This window comes from Octopus bimaculoides, chromosome 19 (assembly GCF_001194135.2).
Source record: "Octopus bimaculoides isolate UCB-OBI-ISO-001 chromosome 19, ASM119413v2, whole genome shotgun sequence".
Classification (NCBI taxonomy): domain Eukaryota; kingdom Metazoa; phylum Mollusca; class Cephalopoda; order Octopoda; family Octopodidae; genus Octopus; species Octopus bimaculoides.
The window spans coordinates 49,195,132-49,209,046 of record NC_068999.1 but is presented as its reverse complement, the minus strand read 5'-3'; the positions used below and the strand labels follow the sequence as shown (position 1 = coordinate 49,209,046).

The following is a 13,915-nucleotide window of genomic DNA, read 5'->3' as shown; positions in this document are numbered from 1 at the left end:
GTGTGTGTGTGTGTGTGTGTGTGTGTATGTGTGTGTGTGTGTATGTATTTCTGTGTCTGTCTGTCTGTATACCCACATCTAGGTGAACATGTCTTTTTGTTTGTCCTCTCACAACTTGACAACTGGTGCTGGTTTGTTTATATCCCTGTAAATTAGCAGTTCAGCAAAAGAGACCAACAGAATAAGAACCCAGTTTAACAAAAGAAAAAAAAAAAAAACTTAGATACTCTAGGCGATTTATTCAACTAAATTCTTCAAGATGGTGCCCCAGCATGATCGCAGTCCAGTAACAGAAAGGAGTAAAAAAAAACAAATACAAATAAAAAAGAGAGAGCTAAAATATTGCGACACCTACCTTAACGTTGCGAGAGCTTTTTCTAGTAGGAGAAGCAGAAGCTGAATCTTCGAGGACTGTTAATGGCTGCCGAGAATTTTTGTTGCGTCCTTTGCCTCTGGAAATATTTTTGCGACCTTTTGTCACTTTACTCAAAGGCATATCATCACTGTCTGACTGTGAACTCAGCATATCGTCTCCGTCTTTCAAGCGTGTTCTAGTTTTGCGAAAGTTTTTGGAGTTCTTGGCCTTTTTAGGCTCGATTTCTTCAGGTGTCTCCTCCGCACCGGCAAAGTCCTCAAGGAGGCTGTTTTGACGTTTCTTGCCCCGCGTCCGCTTCTCATCATCGGGAATGATTAAATCTGTACACACTAGCTCAGCCTCTGTTCGCCTCCGAGATCGAGTTCGTTTCGCATCTGCAGCGTCTTCACTTTCAGTAGTGCCGCTATTGCCATTCACCGTCGACTCCTTGCCTTTCTTTTTCTTCTCAGCTTCTGGTGCAGGAGGAGGAGCGTAACTCTGTTTTCTCCTTGCCCGAAGTCGACGAGATGACCGAAGATTACCCTCTTCGGCATCACTGCCAGCTTCTTTCACAGAACTATCAGCATCTTTTGCAGAATCATCAGTTTTTTTAACAGAACTATCAGCTTCTTTTGCAGAGCTGTCAGCCTCTTTCACAGAGTCGTCAGCCTCTTTCACAGAGCCGTCAGCCTCTGCCTTAGAAACAGCTGCGTCTAATTCCTCAGTTCTTTGCTCAGAATGTTCCTCTGTCTGAGCATTAACAGAAGATTCTTCAGGGGTTACTTTCCTTTCATTTTTAGCAGAAGGTAGCGTTATTGGTGGTTTATCAGATGCTTTCCTTTTACGCATTCGAGAACAATCGTTCTTGTCATCGGCACCATCATCAGGTAGCATTTCTTCTTCCTTGCCAGCATCCCCATCCAAAGAAGTTGCATTAGATTTCTCGTTTGTTCTATCACATTTAGCTGATGATGCCAACTGCTGCTCTTTATCTTCATCTAAATAATCACTGCTTTTCTGTAGTTTGTCAACTGGGTCTTCTTTTTGATTATCCAACTCATCTCCTCCACACTCTGGCTTACTTAGGGACAACTTCCTTTTAGCAACTTTTTTCTCAGTTTTCTCTTCGGAGACATCTTTCTCTGTGCCCTTACTTTGGTTGGATACTTCTGAGACAACTGACTTCTTATCTTTCGATGATTCGGCAGCCCCCTCAGATTTGGGAATGCTCTCCGCTTTTTTCTCCTCAGATTGCTTTGAACAACTACTTTTAAGATTCTCTTTATTTTCAGGCTCTTTATTTTTGTCTTCAGAAGAGGTCTTCTTTTCTGAATTGCTGGCACTGTCTACCACTTCTGAACTGTCTTCATCGTCACTAGGAACCTCAGCGGCCTTAGTCTTCAGTTTCTCTTCTCCCTTCTTGCTAGTTTTTAATTCAGTACGGATATTTGAGTCATTTGAAGAACCGGATGCGTTGTCGTCTTTCTTGGATTTCGCATTTACTTCTCCTGCGCCACTCGTCTCTTTCTTTGATGCGTCATCCCCTTTCTCTAACTTCTTTTCATCTAACTTCTTAGAAACATCACTGCCACTATCATCAGATTTCGGTTTACTTTGAGATTTCAAACTGTCTTTTCTCACATCAGAGGCTGACTTATCTTTCTCACTTATGTCTTTGGAAAGTTTCTTGGAACTACTGGATTCCTTGTTTTCTTTGACATTCTTATCACTACTGGAACCGGATGATTTTAAAGATGATGTTTCACTTGATTTCTCAGTAGGCTGCTTTTGTTTTGTATCAGATGGTGGTCGGCTCTCTGTGGATTTTGATGGTTCCTGGACAGATTTCGTATCAGACAAAGAACCAGATTCCTGCTTTTCTTTCTTTTCTTCTTTACCGATATCCTTGCCTTCCGCCTTTTTGCTAACATCTTTACTACTGTTCACAACTGTTTTATTGTCATCCTTTCCTTCATTCTGTTTGCACAAATTCTTAGCATGAAGTTTATCCGCAATTTTAAGCAACTGGCTTGAACTGGAACTTGAGCTGACAATGCTTCCACCACCGTCTCTGTTCTTATTACTCAGATCTATCGGAGCAACGGGCTTGGACTGACCGATATCTTTTGATTCCTTTCCGCTAGAACCTGACTGTTCTTTGGAAGTGCTTGAACTGCTCTCCTTGTTGTCACCAGGTTTCTTCGAGGGGAGGGTGTCCTCGGGCGTCATTTTGTCAAGTCTTTTGCCAATCTTTATAACACTTTCTCGGCGAAAGTTAATTGGTTTCTCCTCGGAATCAAGATTAATGGTGACAGGTACTTTCGCAGACGAAGAACTGCCACTGCTACTACTGCTACTGCTACTGCTGCTACTACTACTACTACTACTACTACCACCACCACCAATAGAAGTTGTAGTACTAGAGTCAGAAGACCCACTTTTACTACATTCTCTCCGGCTTTTACTCTCCACCCCAGGCTCCTCACAGCTGGACAGCTTCCGCTTCTCAGCTTTGGCCTCAATGCCAAGCTTGTCCTTCTTCTCCTGCTGCTGTTGCTCTGATGATTTGCTTTCTTCAGCAATACTCTCTTTATCCTTCTTACTTTGTGACAGTTCACCTCTGACCTCAATTTTAGTTGAATCCTTATCATTGTTTCTCTTTGACTCTTCGTCCTTTGCCTCGCCCTTACTCCTGTCCTTATCTTTTCCTTCCTGTGACTGGTCACCTTTGACCTTAATTTCAACAGACCCTTTTTCTTTCTTATCCTGTGACATTTCACTCCCGTCCTCACTTTTCTCTTTCTTTTTTTGGGACTTTTCCCCTTTCGCCTCAGTTTTATCTGCGTCTTTATCGTCTTGTAACTTCTCTCCTTTGCTACCAAGTTTTGTCACATCTTTCTCTTTCTTCTCTTCACCTTTCACCTCAATCTTATTCACATCTTTATCCTTCTTTTCTACCAACTCTTCACCTTTCACCTTCACTTCTTTATCATCGTTTGGCTTCCCACCTTTAATCTCTTTATCCTTACAATCCTGCAACTTCTCACTTTTCACTTTACTTTCAACAGAATCTTTCTTCTCTTGTACCTTATCCCCTCCCATCTTGCCTTCCTTCTCTTTTGTCTTCTGTTCTGACCTTTGATCTTTCACCTCTGCACTGGCATCACTTTTCTCCTCTCCTGTGCTTTTAACTGCCTTCGCCTCCGCCTCCGACCTCTCCCCTTTAGCTTCTTTCGCTTGCAAAGCATCATCTTTTGCTCCGCTAATTGTTTTGGCCATTTCCTCTTCGCCCACCTTAGCAACAACATCCTTTACATGCTTCTCTTTCAGCTTGTCCCCCTTTGCCTCACCGGCAACACACTCCTCCTTACTATCAAAGCCCTTGGACTCATCTTTTCCTTCAACATCTTCTTCTGTCACCTTGCTAACAATGTCCTTCTTATCACCTTCATCTTTGGACTTCTCTGCTTCATCATCCCGCTTGCTATCAGCCAGCTTTTCCGTGACACCTGAAGTATCTACAGAGACGCGATCTTTGTTTACCACAGGTGGTTTTTTTGCTTCACAGCTGTCATCACTATTAATAGTGTGTGCCTCATCCTTTTTGAGCACAATTTTGATATCTCGGCAACCGTCATTTATTTTACGGATCTCCGAGTCTTTCTTGTCAGCAGCAGAGGTGGTGGTGGAGGTAGTGGGCTTGGATATTTTGTAAAATCCATCATCGGGAGGCTCCACTTTCACATAGCTGCCTTCTGCCAAAGGTTTCACAAGAACTTTGCATTCCTCTGTCGCATCCCTAACCTTTTCGCTGATTTCATACTTTTTCTTTCCGTGACTGCCGTCTCCTTCGGACTTGATAATAATTGGGTTAACTTTAAAATGCTCTGGTTTTTTCACTGTAGAATCCAGCAACTCGTCTACTGAGAGAGGTTGTTTTATTTCAGCTGGAATGAAAAACAATTTTTAAAAAATTATTTATGCATATGCAAATGTGAATATATATATAAATACAAACACACACACACACACACATTGGCTTTTAGTAGGATGAATGAGAGAAGAATGCTCATTATTGTTGGGAATGATATGGGTTTTTATTGAAACTCAAGTCATGAGACTAACTCTGTTTCAGTTTCAATAAATATATTGTGTGTGTGTGTGTGTGTGTGTAATGCATGTTGGGAAAAAATCCAAAGTCATGCAAAACAAAATTACCCCTGAAGTGGACAAAAGTAAGAGACACTGATATTTTGCAGTTTTTTCTGCTCATCAGTGCCTCTGGTACCAAAATGTAGTCACCAAAACAAGTTAAATGTCTAGTCAACTGTGCTTAATTGTCAAATGCATTCACAGAAATAACATACACATCTAGAAGAGAGACATAGATATAAAGAGAGACATAGATATAAACATAATTTGATGCTGAGAGAGAGAGAGAGAGAGATTAAGACCATCTGATGTCAAATAAGTTGGCATTGAATTAGCAATTCCAAAATGGCTGTAACCAAAATGGCTCTTACTCATAAAACCTGTGAATTCTCATACTGGACACTCAAAGAAAGTGATTGAGCAACTAGCAAATCTAATCACAAGAAGGGTCAGTAACGATCCTAGAAAAAGGGGTATCAGAACTTGCCCTGGATCTGTCTGAAGCCATGTGCCTTACCATGGCTGAATCATTCCCACACAAAAGCAGAGAGTAATTCTATTACAAAATAATTTGGTTGAATATGGAACTATATGACACTTACGTTTCACCTGAGATTCAGAAGTTTCCATTTCTTTGGTTTCATCTTTATCTTCAGTTTCAGTCTGTTCTTTATTGGAATTTATCTCAGAATCCAAGATAGCAACCAAACCAGCAAGATCATCGCGATCCCTGTTAAAAGAAAGCAGTGACAAGTGAAAAATGTATCATCATGTATCAGAGGATTAAATCACTTCATAACTTAAGCTTATGGGACCTGAGGAAATATTGCATTTTATAAATTTTGTTGTTTCTATTTTTAACACATTTTTTTTATACAATAATATTCAAATACACAAACAAAAATAATATGATAGATACGCCATAATCAACACTAATTATGAAGATAAACACAATGTGCATGTGCGTACATATGTGCATGTGTGTGTATACATATATGCACATCTGAGTGTGAATGTGTACATGCATGCAAGTCTATATACATGTATGCACGTTTATGTATGCTTGCATAAATACATGTAGATGTGTACTTCAATCTCTCTCTCTCCCTCTGCTCCCTAGAATCTTCAGTAGTGAGCTGCCTTAATGGCTCTGATGGATCACCAAGGACTGGTAGAGTAATTTTCTCATTGAGAAATGGGAGCATTGTAGTTGTCTCTTGCTCCCATTTCTTAGCCAAGCACTTGTCAGAAATTTTGGACACAATACCAATTGAAACTATTTTTCCCAGAAGTATAGTTGGGTCCTGGACAGGACCCAACTATACTGAGGCATAGATTGATACAGGCTACCAAGCTGCTTTACGGTGAGTTATGCAGCAGTACACGAACACAACACAAGCCTAAGATATGTTTTAAGGATTGTGTTTGTACCTTTTCCAACTGCTTTCAAAATCTCAAAAGAAAACTAGAAATTTACAGTTTGTAACAGAGCAAGTTAGAGAAAGATCAATAACTTTGGACTTAGTTTAATTTTAGGATCATAAGTTACAACATGCAAAGATGAAATGAGCTACCACATCACTATAACTCTGCCTTCACTCGTTTTGGTATGTCACTTCATTTGTTTTTCACAAGCCAGTCTTTTCAGTCATTCAGGGAGACTAAGCTCATAGTTTCACCTTGATAAATGTACGCATGCAGAGTTTCTCATTGTGAAGAATAGAATACTTCAATTATAAATGATTAAAAACAGGAAATTGGGTCCTTACTTGCATATGACTCTCCAGACTTCATCCTCTTCTTTTATGGTTGGGTGATCTTCACGATAAATACGCAGATTTAATTCTTTGTCCTGGGCAGCAGATAGAGAAAGATATATAGAACGAATGGAAAACAATAAAGTGGTTGGCATTAGGATGGGTATCCAACCGTAGAAACCATACTACAACAGACAATCAGAGCCTGTCCACTCCATGTCAAACCACTCAACACATACCAACATGGAAAAACTGATGTTAAATGACGAATTATAATTTCTAACATAGACAATAAATTGGTGGGAAGGAACACCATCAATCAATTACAAATATGGCCGGTACATATTTTATCGACCTCTCCCACCATCCACTCAAATGGATGATAAGCAAAGATGACACTACTGGAATCTGAAGTCAGAACAAAAAAATGCAGCCAAATATGGTAAGGTTAAAGCATTTTGTCTGTTGCTCCACTGATTCTGTCAATCCATCAATGAAACTAGAAATATTAAAGGGTTATCAATAGAAAGGAAATCAGATTTAAGCTCTGGACCAATGGAACTTAGGGTTCTATGTTCATGAAAGGATTAGCCAACATATGCAGTAAAAACAAGATTGTGGTTGAATATAGATCCTTGGTTGTGGCAGAGTGACTTGTGTGCCTTAATGACCCTGGGAGCCGTGACACAGGAGCATAAGTTCCTGGCAAGGCCTCCCATGCTGAGTAGATCAAACGATACAAGCCAGGCTAATATGGACCACCTCTTCCTAGAAGTAAAAATGGGTTTGTGTAGAGCCGACACCTCTTTCTAGAAAAGGCAAAATTACAGAACCCTTGATGACAATTCAAAACTAACAAGGCTTAGGAGAGGAAGGCCTTCCCTCAGGGAGCAGAAAAGACAACACAGAGTCAAGAACTATGGAGAAAAGTTATGAATAACCTATGCTCCATAGGGAGCAAAAGGATTGAGTAAGTACGTATGGATCCTTTAGACTTGTCAATATGGATCTATTGTTTTGAGTTTTGCACAGTCAATGATTAAAGCGATGCCTGCACTTATAATTTACATTACAGGGAAATCATCACAAATTTAAGGTGGTGTGGAGGAATAAACGAAGAACAAAAGTAGTGCCTGAAAAGACAAAAAATGAGTCAAGTACATTTTACTTACAATTAAATACCAATAGGAGCCTCCATTTATATCTCGACCAAGAGGTTGGCAGCGGAGCTGATTAGGTTCAAAATCACTGATCTTTTCACGAAACTTCAAGTTCAAATCAAACTGAGTTTCTAGCAGATTCTGTCAATTGTTAAATATAGAAATATGCATATATAAATGTGCGTGTATACATATATATATATATATATAATGTGTGTATATACATACATATATATATATAATGTGTATGTATATATACATACATACATATATATATATTGTGTATGTATATATACATACATATATATATATAATGTGTATATATATATATATATATATATACATACATACATACATATATATATATATAATGTGTATGTATATATACATGCATATATATATATATATATATATATATATATATATATATATATATATATATATATATATATATATACACACACAATGTGAATACTGTATTTTCCAGCATACAATTAAAATTTTTCAGACCAAAATTTACAGCCAAGAAAGGTGGATCAACTTATACACCAAGATGACTTTGCAGGATCAAAAATTCCATGTGAAATGCAGCAGAATTTGGAAAGATAGTAAACAATGCTTAAATGCTTACACATGCTTACGCTATAGAATACATTGATTCGCATGCCAAAAAGTAGGTGAAGAAGCATTACATTTCACTAAGTAATCAGAATACAAAATAGTTAAAGTGTTCAAAGAATATAAGTAATGTTCTAAAACGGAAGCTGAGAAACATACCTTTAAGATTTTTAATTTGGTGCTGACTTTGACATTTTCATAACCATTTTGTTCAATTTCCCATGCATCAGCATTATCAAAGTAATGGCAAAACTGTAAAAAAAAAATTTTTTTTAATAATGCTTAAAAATATAAATACTATATGATATATAAGTGATTTTTAACAGTGTTACAAGACTGTGAAAGTGTATAGCATGGATAAAATTGATTGCTTAGCAGCAGATCTGAGCTCAAATCCTGCCAGGTTACCCATGGAAGGATCTAAACTGTGAACAAAAAGGGCTGCGAGAAATACCATAAGGCATATTGTCCAATTCTGCCAATCTACTATTTGAATTATAAGAACTAGCAAAAAAACCCACCTGAAGGGCAGTATTTCTGATGATGATGATAATAATAATGATGATGATGATGATTTCAAATTTGGGCCCAAGGCCAGCAATTCCAAGGGAGGGTGTAAGTCAATTACATTGAGCCCCAGGGATCAACTGGTACTTACTTTATTGATTCTGAAAGGATGAAAGGCAAAGTCACCTCAGCAGAATTTGAGCTCAAAACATAAAGACATATGAAATGCCACTAAGCATTTTGCCCAGCAAGCTAACGGTTCTGCCAGCTCCCTGCCTTATTGTCATTATTATTATTATTATTATTATTATTATTATTATTATTACTACAATAATCCCAATTTATAGTGATAACTGTCCAACACATATGCTAACATATTAATGGATTGACAAGCAGAATTGTAATATGATGACTGCTTTAAGTTTTCTATACTTGCATGACAAGGAGGAGGTTATAGATCTGAAGACAAAGAAATTGTGAAGTGTTCTGTGTAGCGTCTATGAAGTTGAAACATCAAAAATACATAGCTGAGATGTATAATCAATTATATTGAAGGGCAGGATGGGTATCCAGCTATACAAACAATTACTTCAACAAGAAACCAACAATCCATGAAAGCACAGAAAAATGAATGCACTGAGTTGTCAGATAAAATCGTCTGGTTTTTTTTTTTCATCTTTTACTTGTTTCGGTCATTTGATTGTGGCCAACCTGGGGACAGTGTCTTAAAGAGTTTTAGTTGAATGAATCGACTCCAGGACTCTTTCAGCCTAGTACTTATTCTATCGGTCTCTTTTGCAGAACTGCTAAGTTACAGAGACGTAAATACACCAACATCAGTTGCCAAAGCGGTAGTGAGGGGGGGGACAAACACAGACACACACGCACACACATGAATTGACACACATGAATTGACTATATATATATATATATATATATATATATACATGACAGGCTTCTTTCAGTTTCCGGCTACCAAATCCACTCACAAGATTTTGGTCAGCCCGAGTCTACAGTAGGAGACACCTGCCCAAGGTGTCATGCAGTGGGACTGAGCGACTTGGAACCATGTGGTTGGGAAGCAAGCTTCTTACCACACAACCATGCCTGCACTTTTTGTTTGTTTTTGTTCTTTTTGTTTGTTTGTTTTTTTTCATTTATTTCAATCCGGTCCAATGTTCTTTAAATTAACAACACAAAAATGCTTTTATTGTAGAGTATCAGGTGGTTTTTGTCATGTAGCCCCGTTCTTCCTCTACAAATTTAGTATATCGTTTTGAAAATCCGAATAAATTTTATCTATTTCCAGCCACATGACGATGAAGTGCCAAGTAGGAGAGAAAAAAAAAACGAATTTATCTGACAAGTCAATAAATACAAGCAGAAAAGATAATTCTCAATTTTCTATAATTACTCAAAATATTAATGAAGCACTTACCTTTATTATGCTGCGTTGCCATTTTTCTGTGTTTACCTTCTTACCAATACGTCGGAGTAAGTGAACATGCAGATCAATAAGAAGGTCAGAAGCTATTTCAAACAGAAGAAAGAAAGAAAGAAAAAAAGAAAGAAAGAGTTAAGACAATGGGAAGGAATAAATTCCAAGATGACTACTATGAGAAAATGCATTTTAAATAAGGTTAACACAATCATTATTAACACTTCAAAACTGGAAACGGAAGGGGAGGGGTACATTTAAAACATGGGAAGCTACTCCTCTAAACAAATAACCAAGGGCTTATTAATTGCAACAGTTATTGTTCCTTAATTAATCTGCATCTGTGTTGACAATGTTCATTACGCAAACACGTGGTTTTACTCTATTTGATAGCATATAAGATGCAATGTTTACAAAAAAAGACTCAAAAAAATCATGACGGGGCCTATAAGTGAAGTTGGGCCTAAATTACATGCTTTAAAGAACTAAAAACCTTTTGGTGTATTTAATACGCCCGTGCATCTTTTATGCTATCGCAAAAGAAAAAGAAAAGAAATCTGCTACTCAGTCGGTTACAACAACAAGGGTTCCAGTTGATCCGATCAACTGAACGACCTGTTCGTGAAATTAACATGCAAGTGGCTGAGAACTCCACAGACACGTGTACCCTTAACGTAGTTTTCGGGGAGATCCAGCATGATACAGAGTGTGACAAGCCTAGTTCTTTAAAATACGTGAACTGCTCATTTTTGACAGCTGAGTGGAATGGAACAACGTGGATTAAAGTGTCTTGATCAATGCGCCACCAGGTATCGAACTCACGACTTTACGATCTTGAACCAAATACCCTAACCACTTAGCTACGCACCTTCACCACATGCCATCAAATACGACAAGTTCATCTCATTGCGCGGCACTGTGGGTAATTGTCAGTTATAAGCATCAGCCTCACGAATGGTTTAGGAGTGAAATTTGGTAGATGGAAACTGTATGGAAACCCGTCGTATGTGTATGTTATGTCCAAATGCGTGTGTGTGTGTGTGTGTTTACTTCCATGTGTCCTCGTATAGACACCATTTAAGCATTCATCACATTTTACATCTCTTATAGCAATAAGTTCTAAAAAAAAGACAAAAGCTGAGAACAAGAAGGGGATCAGCCATAAAATATGCTTCAATAAGTCTCACCCAACCCTGCCCACACAGAAAAAAAAAACAGACGTAAAAGCAATGAGGAGACTACCATCATCATCATCCACACCACTTAACATCCACTTTTCTATCCTTGTACGGGTCAGACGAAATTCATATGGCTGGATGCCCTTCCTGTCAGCAACCCTCACCCGTTTCCAAGCAAGGTAATATTTCCCATAGCCAGACATGTTCTTTTTGTTGCTTTCTTCACAGAAGACTGGAAATGATACATCGTTTGTATGACAGCAATGCATATTTACAAACATCACATAATCCTGTCTTCTGTAGGCATAAGGCCTAAAATTGAGGGGAGGGGGAATAGTCGATTAGATTGATCCCAATACTCGACCGATGATTAATTCATCGACCCCGAAAGGATGAAAGGTTAAGTCGACCTCGGCGGAATTTGAACTCAGAACGTGGCAACGGGCAAAATACTGCTAAGCATTTCATCCAGCATGCTAACAATTCTGCCAGCTCGCTGCCATAGAAACCAGGGCTGTGGAGTCAAAGCAAAAAACTTCGACTCTGACTCCTCTACTATTGGCACCACTGACTCCAACTTTGACTCCTCTTTATGTAATTAAATGATTGTGGTCTACATATCTCATAAAGCATATATATACGCTTGTACTTTGAGCTATATGTTACAACTGGTTTATATTAAAGAATAAAGATATTGTGAGTCAGAGTCGATATAGTTTTACCGACTCCAACTTCAGCTACCCCTTAATAGTTTCTGACTCCACAGCCCTGGTACAAACATCACATAATGTCAGAACAAAGGCATGCACGCGCGCACACACACACACAATGAGGCCCTTTCAAGTTTCTTATTTCTTTATTGCCCACAAGGGGCTAAACATAGAGGGGACAAACAAGGACAGACAAAGGGATTAAGTCGATTACATCAACTCCAGTGCGTAACTGGTACTTGATTTATCGACCCTGAAAGGATGAAAGGCAAAGTCAACCTCGGCGGAATTTGAACTCAGAATGTAGCGGCAGACGAAATACCGCTAAGCATTTCGCCCGGCGTGCTACCGATTCTGTCAGCTTGCCGCCTTTCAAGTTTCTGTCAACAAAATCCACTCACAAGGCTTTGGTCAATCTGGGGTTATAGTAGCATACATTTGCCCAAGGTGTGTAAAATAGCAGGAAACCAACTCCTTATATAAAGACCAATAAAGCTAAGATCTGCTGTACCAGAGAAACAAGACAAAGGAAGTAAAAGGTCGACATTATAAGCACTGCAGTGAGGCTGTTGTTTAGCCTTGTCTTAAATTGGTGGTTTCAACTAACTTAATATCATTTGATTGGTGTTAACTATCTTAGCAGTAATTTATTATATTATTGTCTTGTGACAATACAGAACAAGGGGGAAGGCTTGAAAGCACCCATATATATAATTTTATGTGTTCTGTGTGCCTATTGATGTATTACTGCTAGAAGAGAATATAATCTTGTGAATGCTAACCACCAGTGGAGGAATATGAGAAATTTACAACAATTAGTAAGCGAGAGGTAGAGAGATGAAGAAAGACACTAGCAAGATAGATTGCCATCCTTTATTATAAAATTAGACATGTTTGTTTGCATGGATGCACATAAGCATGAGAGAGAGAGAGAGAGAAATAAATAGAGAGTAAGAAGAAAACGGAAAGAGAACTGACTAATGTGAGAAATAAAAGAACTGCAACCACTGGGTTCTGGGTTCAATCCCACTGTGTGGAACCTTGGGCAAGTGTCTTCTTCTAAGCCCAGGATTGACCAAAACTATATGGGCTGATTTGGCAGATGGAAATTGAAAGAAGCCTATCCTCTGTGTGTGCGAGAGAGAGAGAGAGAGAGAGTTGGTGTCTCCTTGTTTTGAGACTGTGGCTGTTGTAAACGACTGTCACCATCGTACAAGCAGTGCCCTTTGCTTCCAGTTTTCCATGAAAATACATCCAGCCAGGGGGGAGCATTACCTGACTTGGAAACAGGTGAGGGTTGGCAACAGGAAGGGCATCCAGCCATAGAAAATCTGCTTCGACACAACTCCCTCCAACCCATGCAAGCATGGAGAAGTGGATGTTAAAACGATGATGATGATGATGAATTTGAACCGAATAACATTAACAAATAATTTAATGAGAACGAAGGGATGTGTGTTACCAGACTGAAGTCATCACAAGAGAGTAGCTGAGACAGAGTGATTACCAAGAACTTAAAAGAGTAGAAGATCTGAAATGTAACAGTTTATGACTGACCCAGTTTTTCATCAATAAAAGAGACTGGATACCCCTGTGTTTGCTTGCTCCCCTTTTTGATGTTATATCATTTATTGGAATTTTACACTAATGTTATTAACACATACGCACACACATTGAGATAGGGAGAATAATACTTGTACGCTGTTAATAGCGGCAGCACTCACAAACACCACGCCCCACCCTATAACCTGAGGTAAATGAGGAAACTTAGTTACTGATGAAAATGAAAGATCTTTCTCCTATACAGAGAAGCCAATTAACATTCTTTCTATAAAAACCAACAATTTTTACAACAGCCAGAAAAGACAACTTGCAATGCAACTCCACATAACATACACTTTTGAAAATCAAATGTGAAACCAGCAAAGTGTGTGTGTGTGTGTTTTAAAATATAAATTAATCCTCATATATTCTATGTGCATTTTCAACTTCATTTCTTCTTGTTTGGATTAAGAATGGTTTATATATATATATATATAT

The 13,915-nt window shown here is 38.4% G+C and overlaps 1 protein-coding gene across 1 annotated transcript in view; it reads right to left on the bottom strand.

Annotated features, from left to right (window-relative positions):
- The window catches only part of LOC106877384 (microtubule-associated protein futsch), a 54,980-nt gene that overhangs the window by 23,909 nt on the left and 17,156 nt on the right, over nucleotides 1-13,915 (bottom strand). Inside the window, exons 2-7 of the mRNA XM_014926275.2 lie at nucleotides 9,988-10,079; nucleotides 8,202-8,294; nucleotides 7,437-7,565; nucleotides 6,277-6,359; nucleotides 5,110-5,237; nucleotides 356-4,302 (exon numbers count right to left, since the gene is read on the bottom strand). Of these exons, the coding sequence (XP_014781761.1) occupies nucleotides 356-4,302; nucleotides 5,110-5,237; nucleotides 6,277-6,359; nucleotides 7,437-7,565; nucleotides 8,202-8,294; nucleotides 9,988-10,079 (4,472 nt within the window). The remainder of the gene's footprint in view (nucleotides 1-355; nucleotides 4,303-5,109; nucleotides 5,238-6,276; nucleotides 6,360-7,436; nucleotides 7,566-8,201; nucleotides 8,295-9,987; nucleotides 10,080-13,915) is intronic.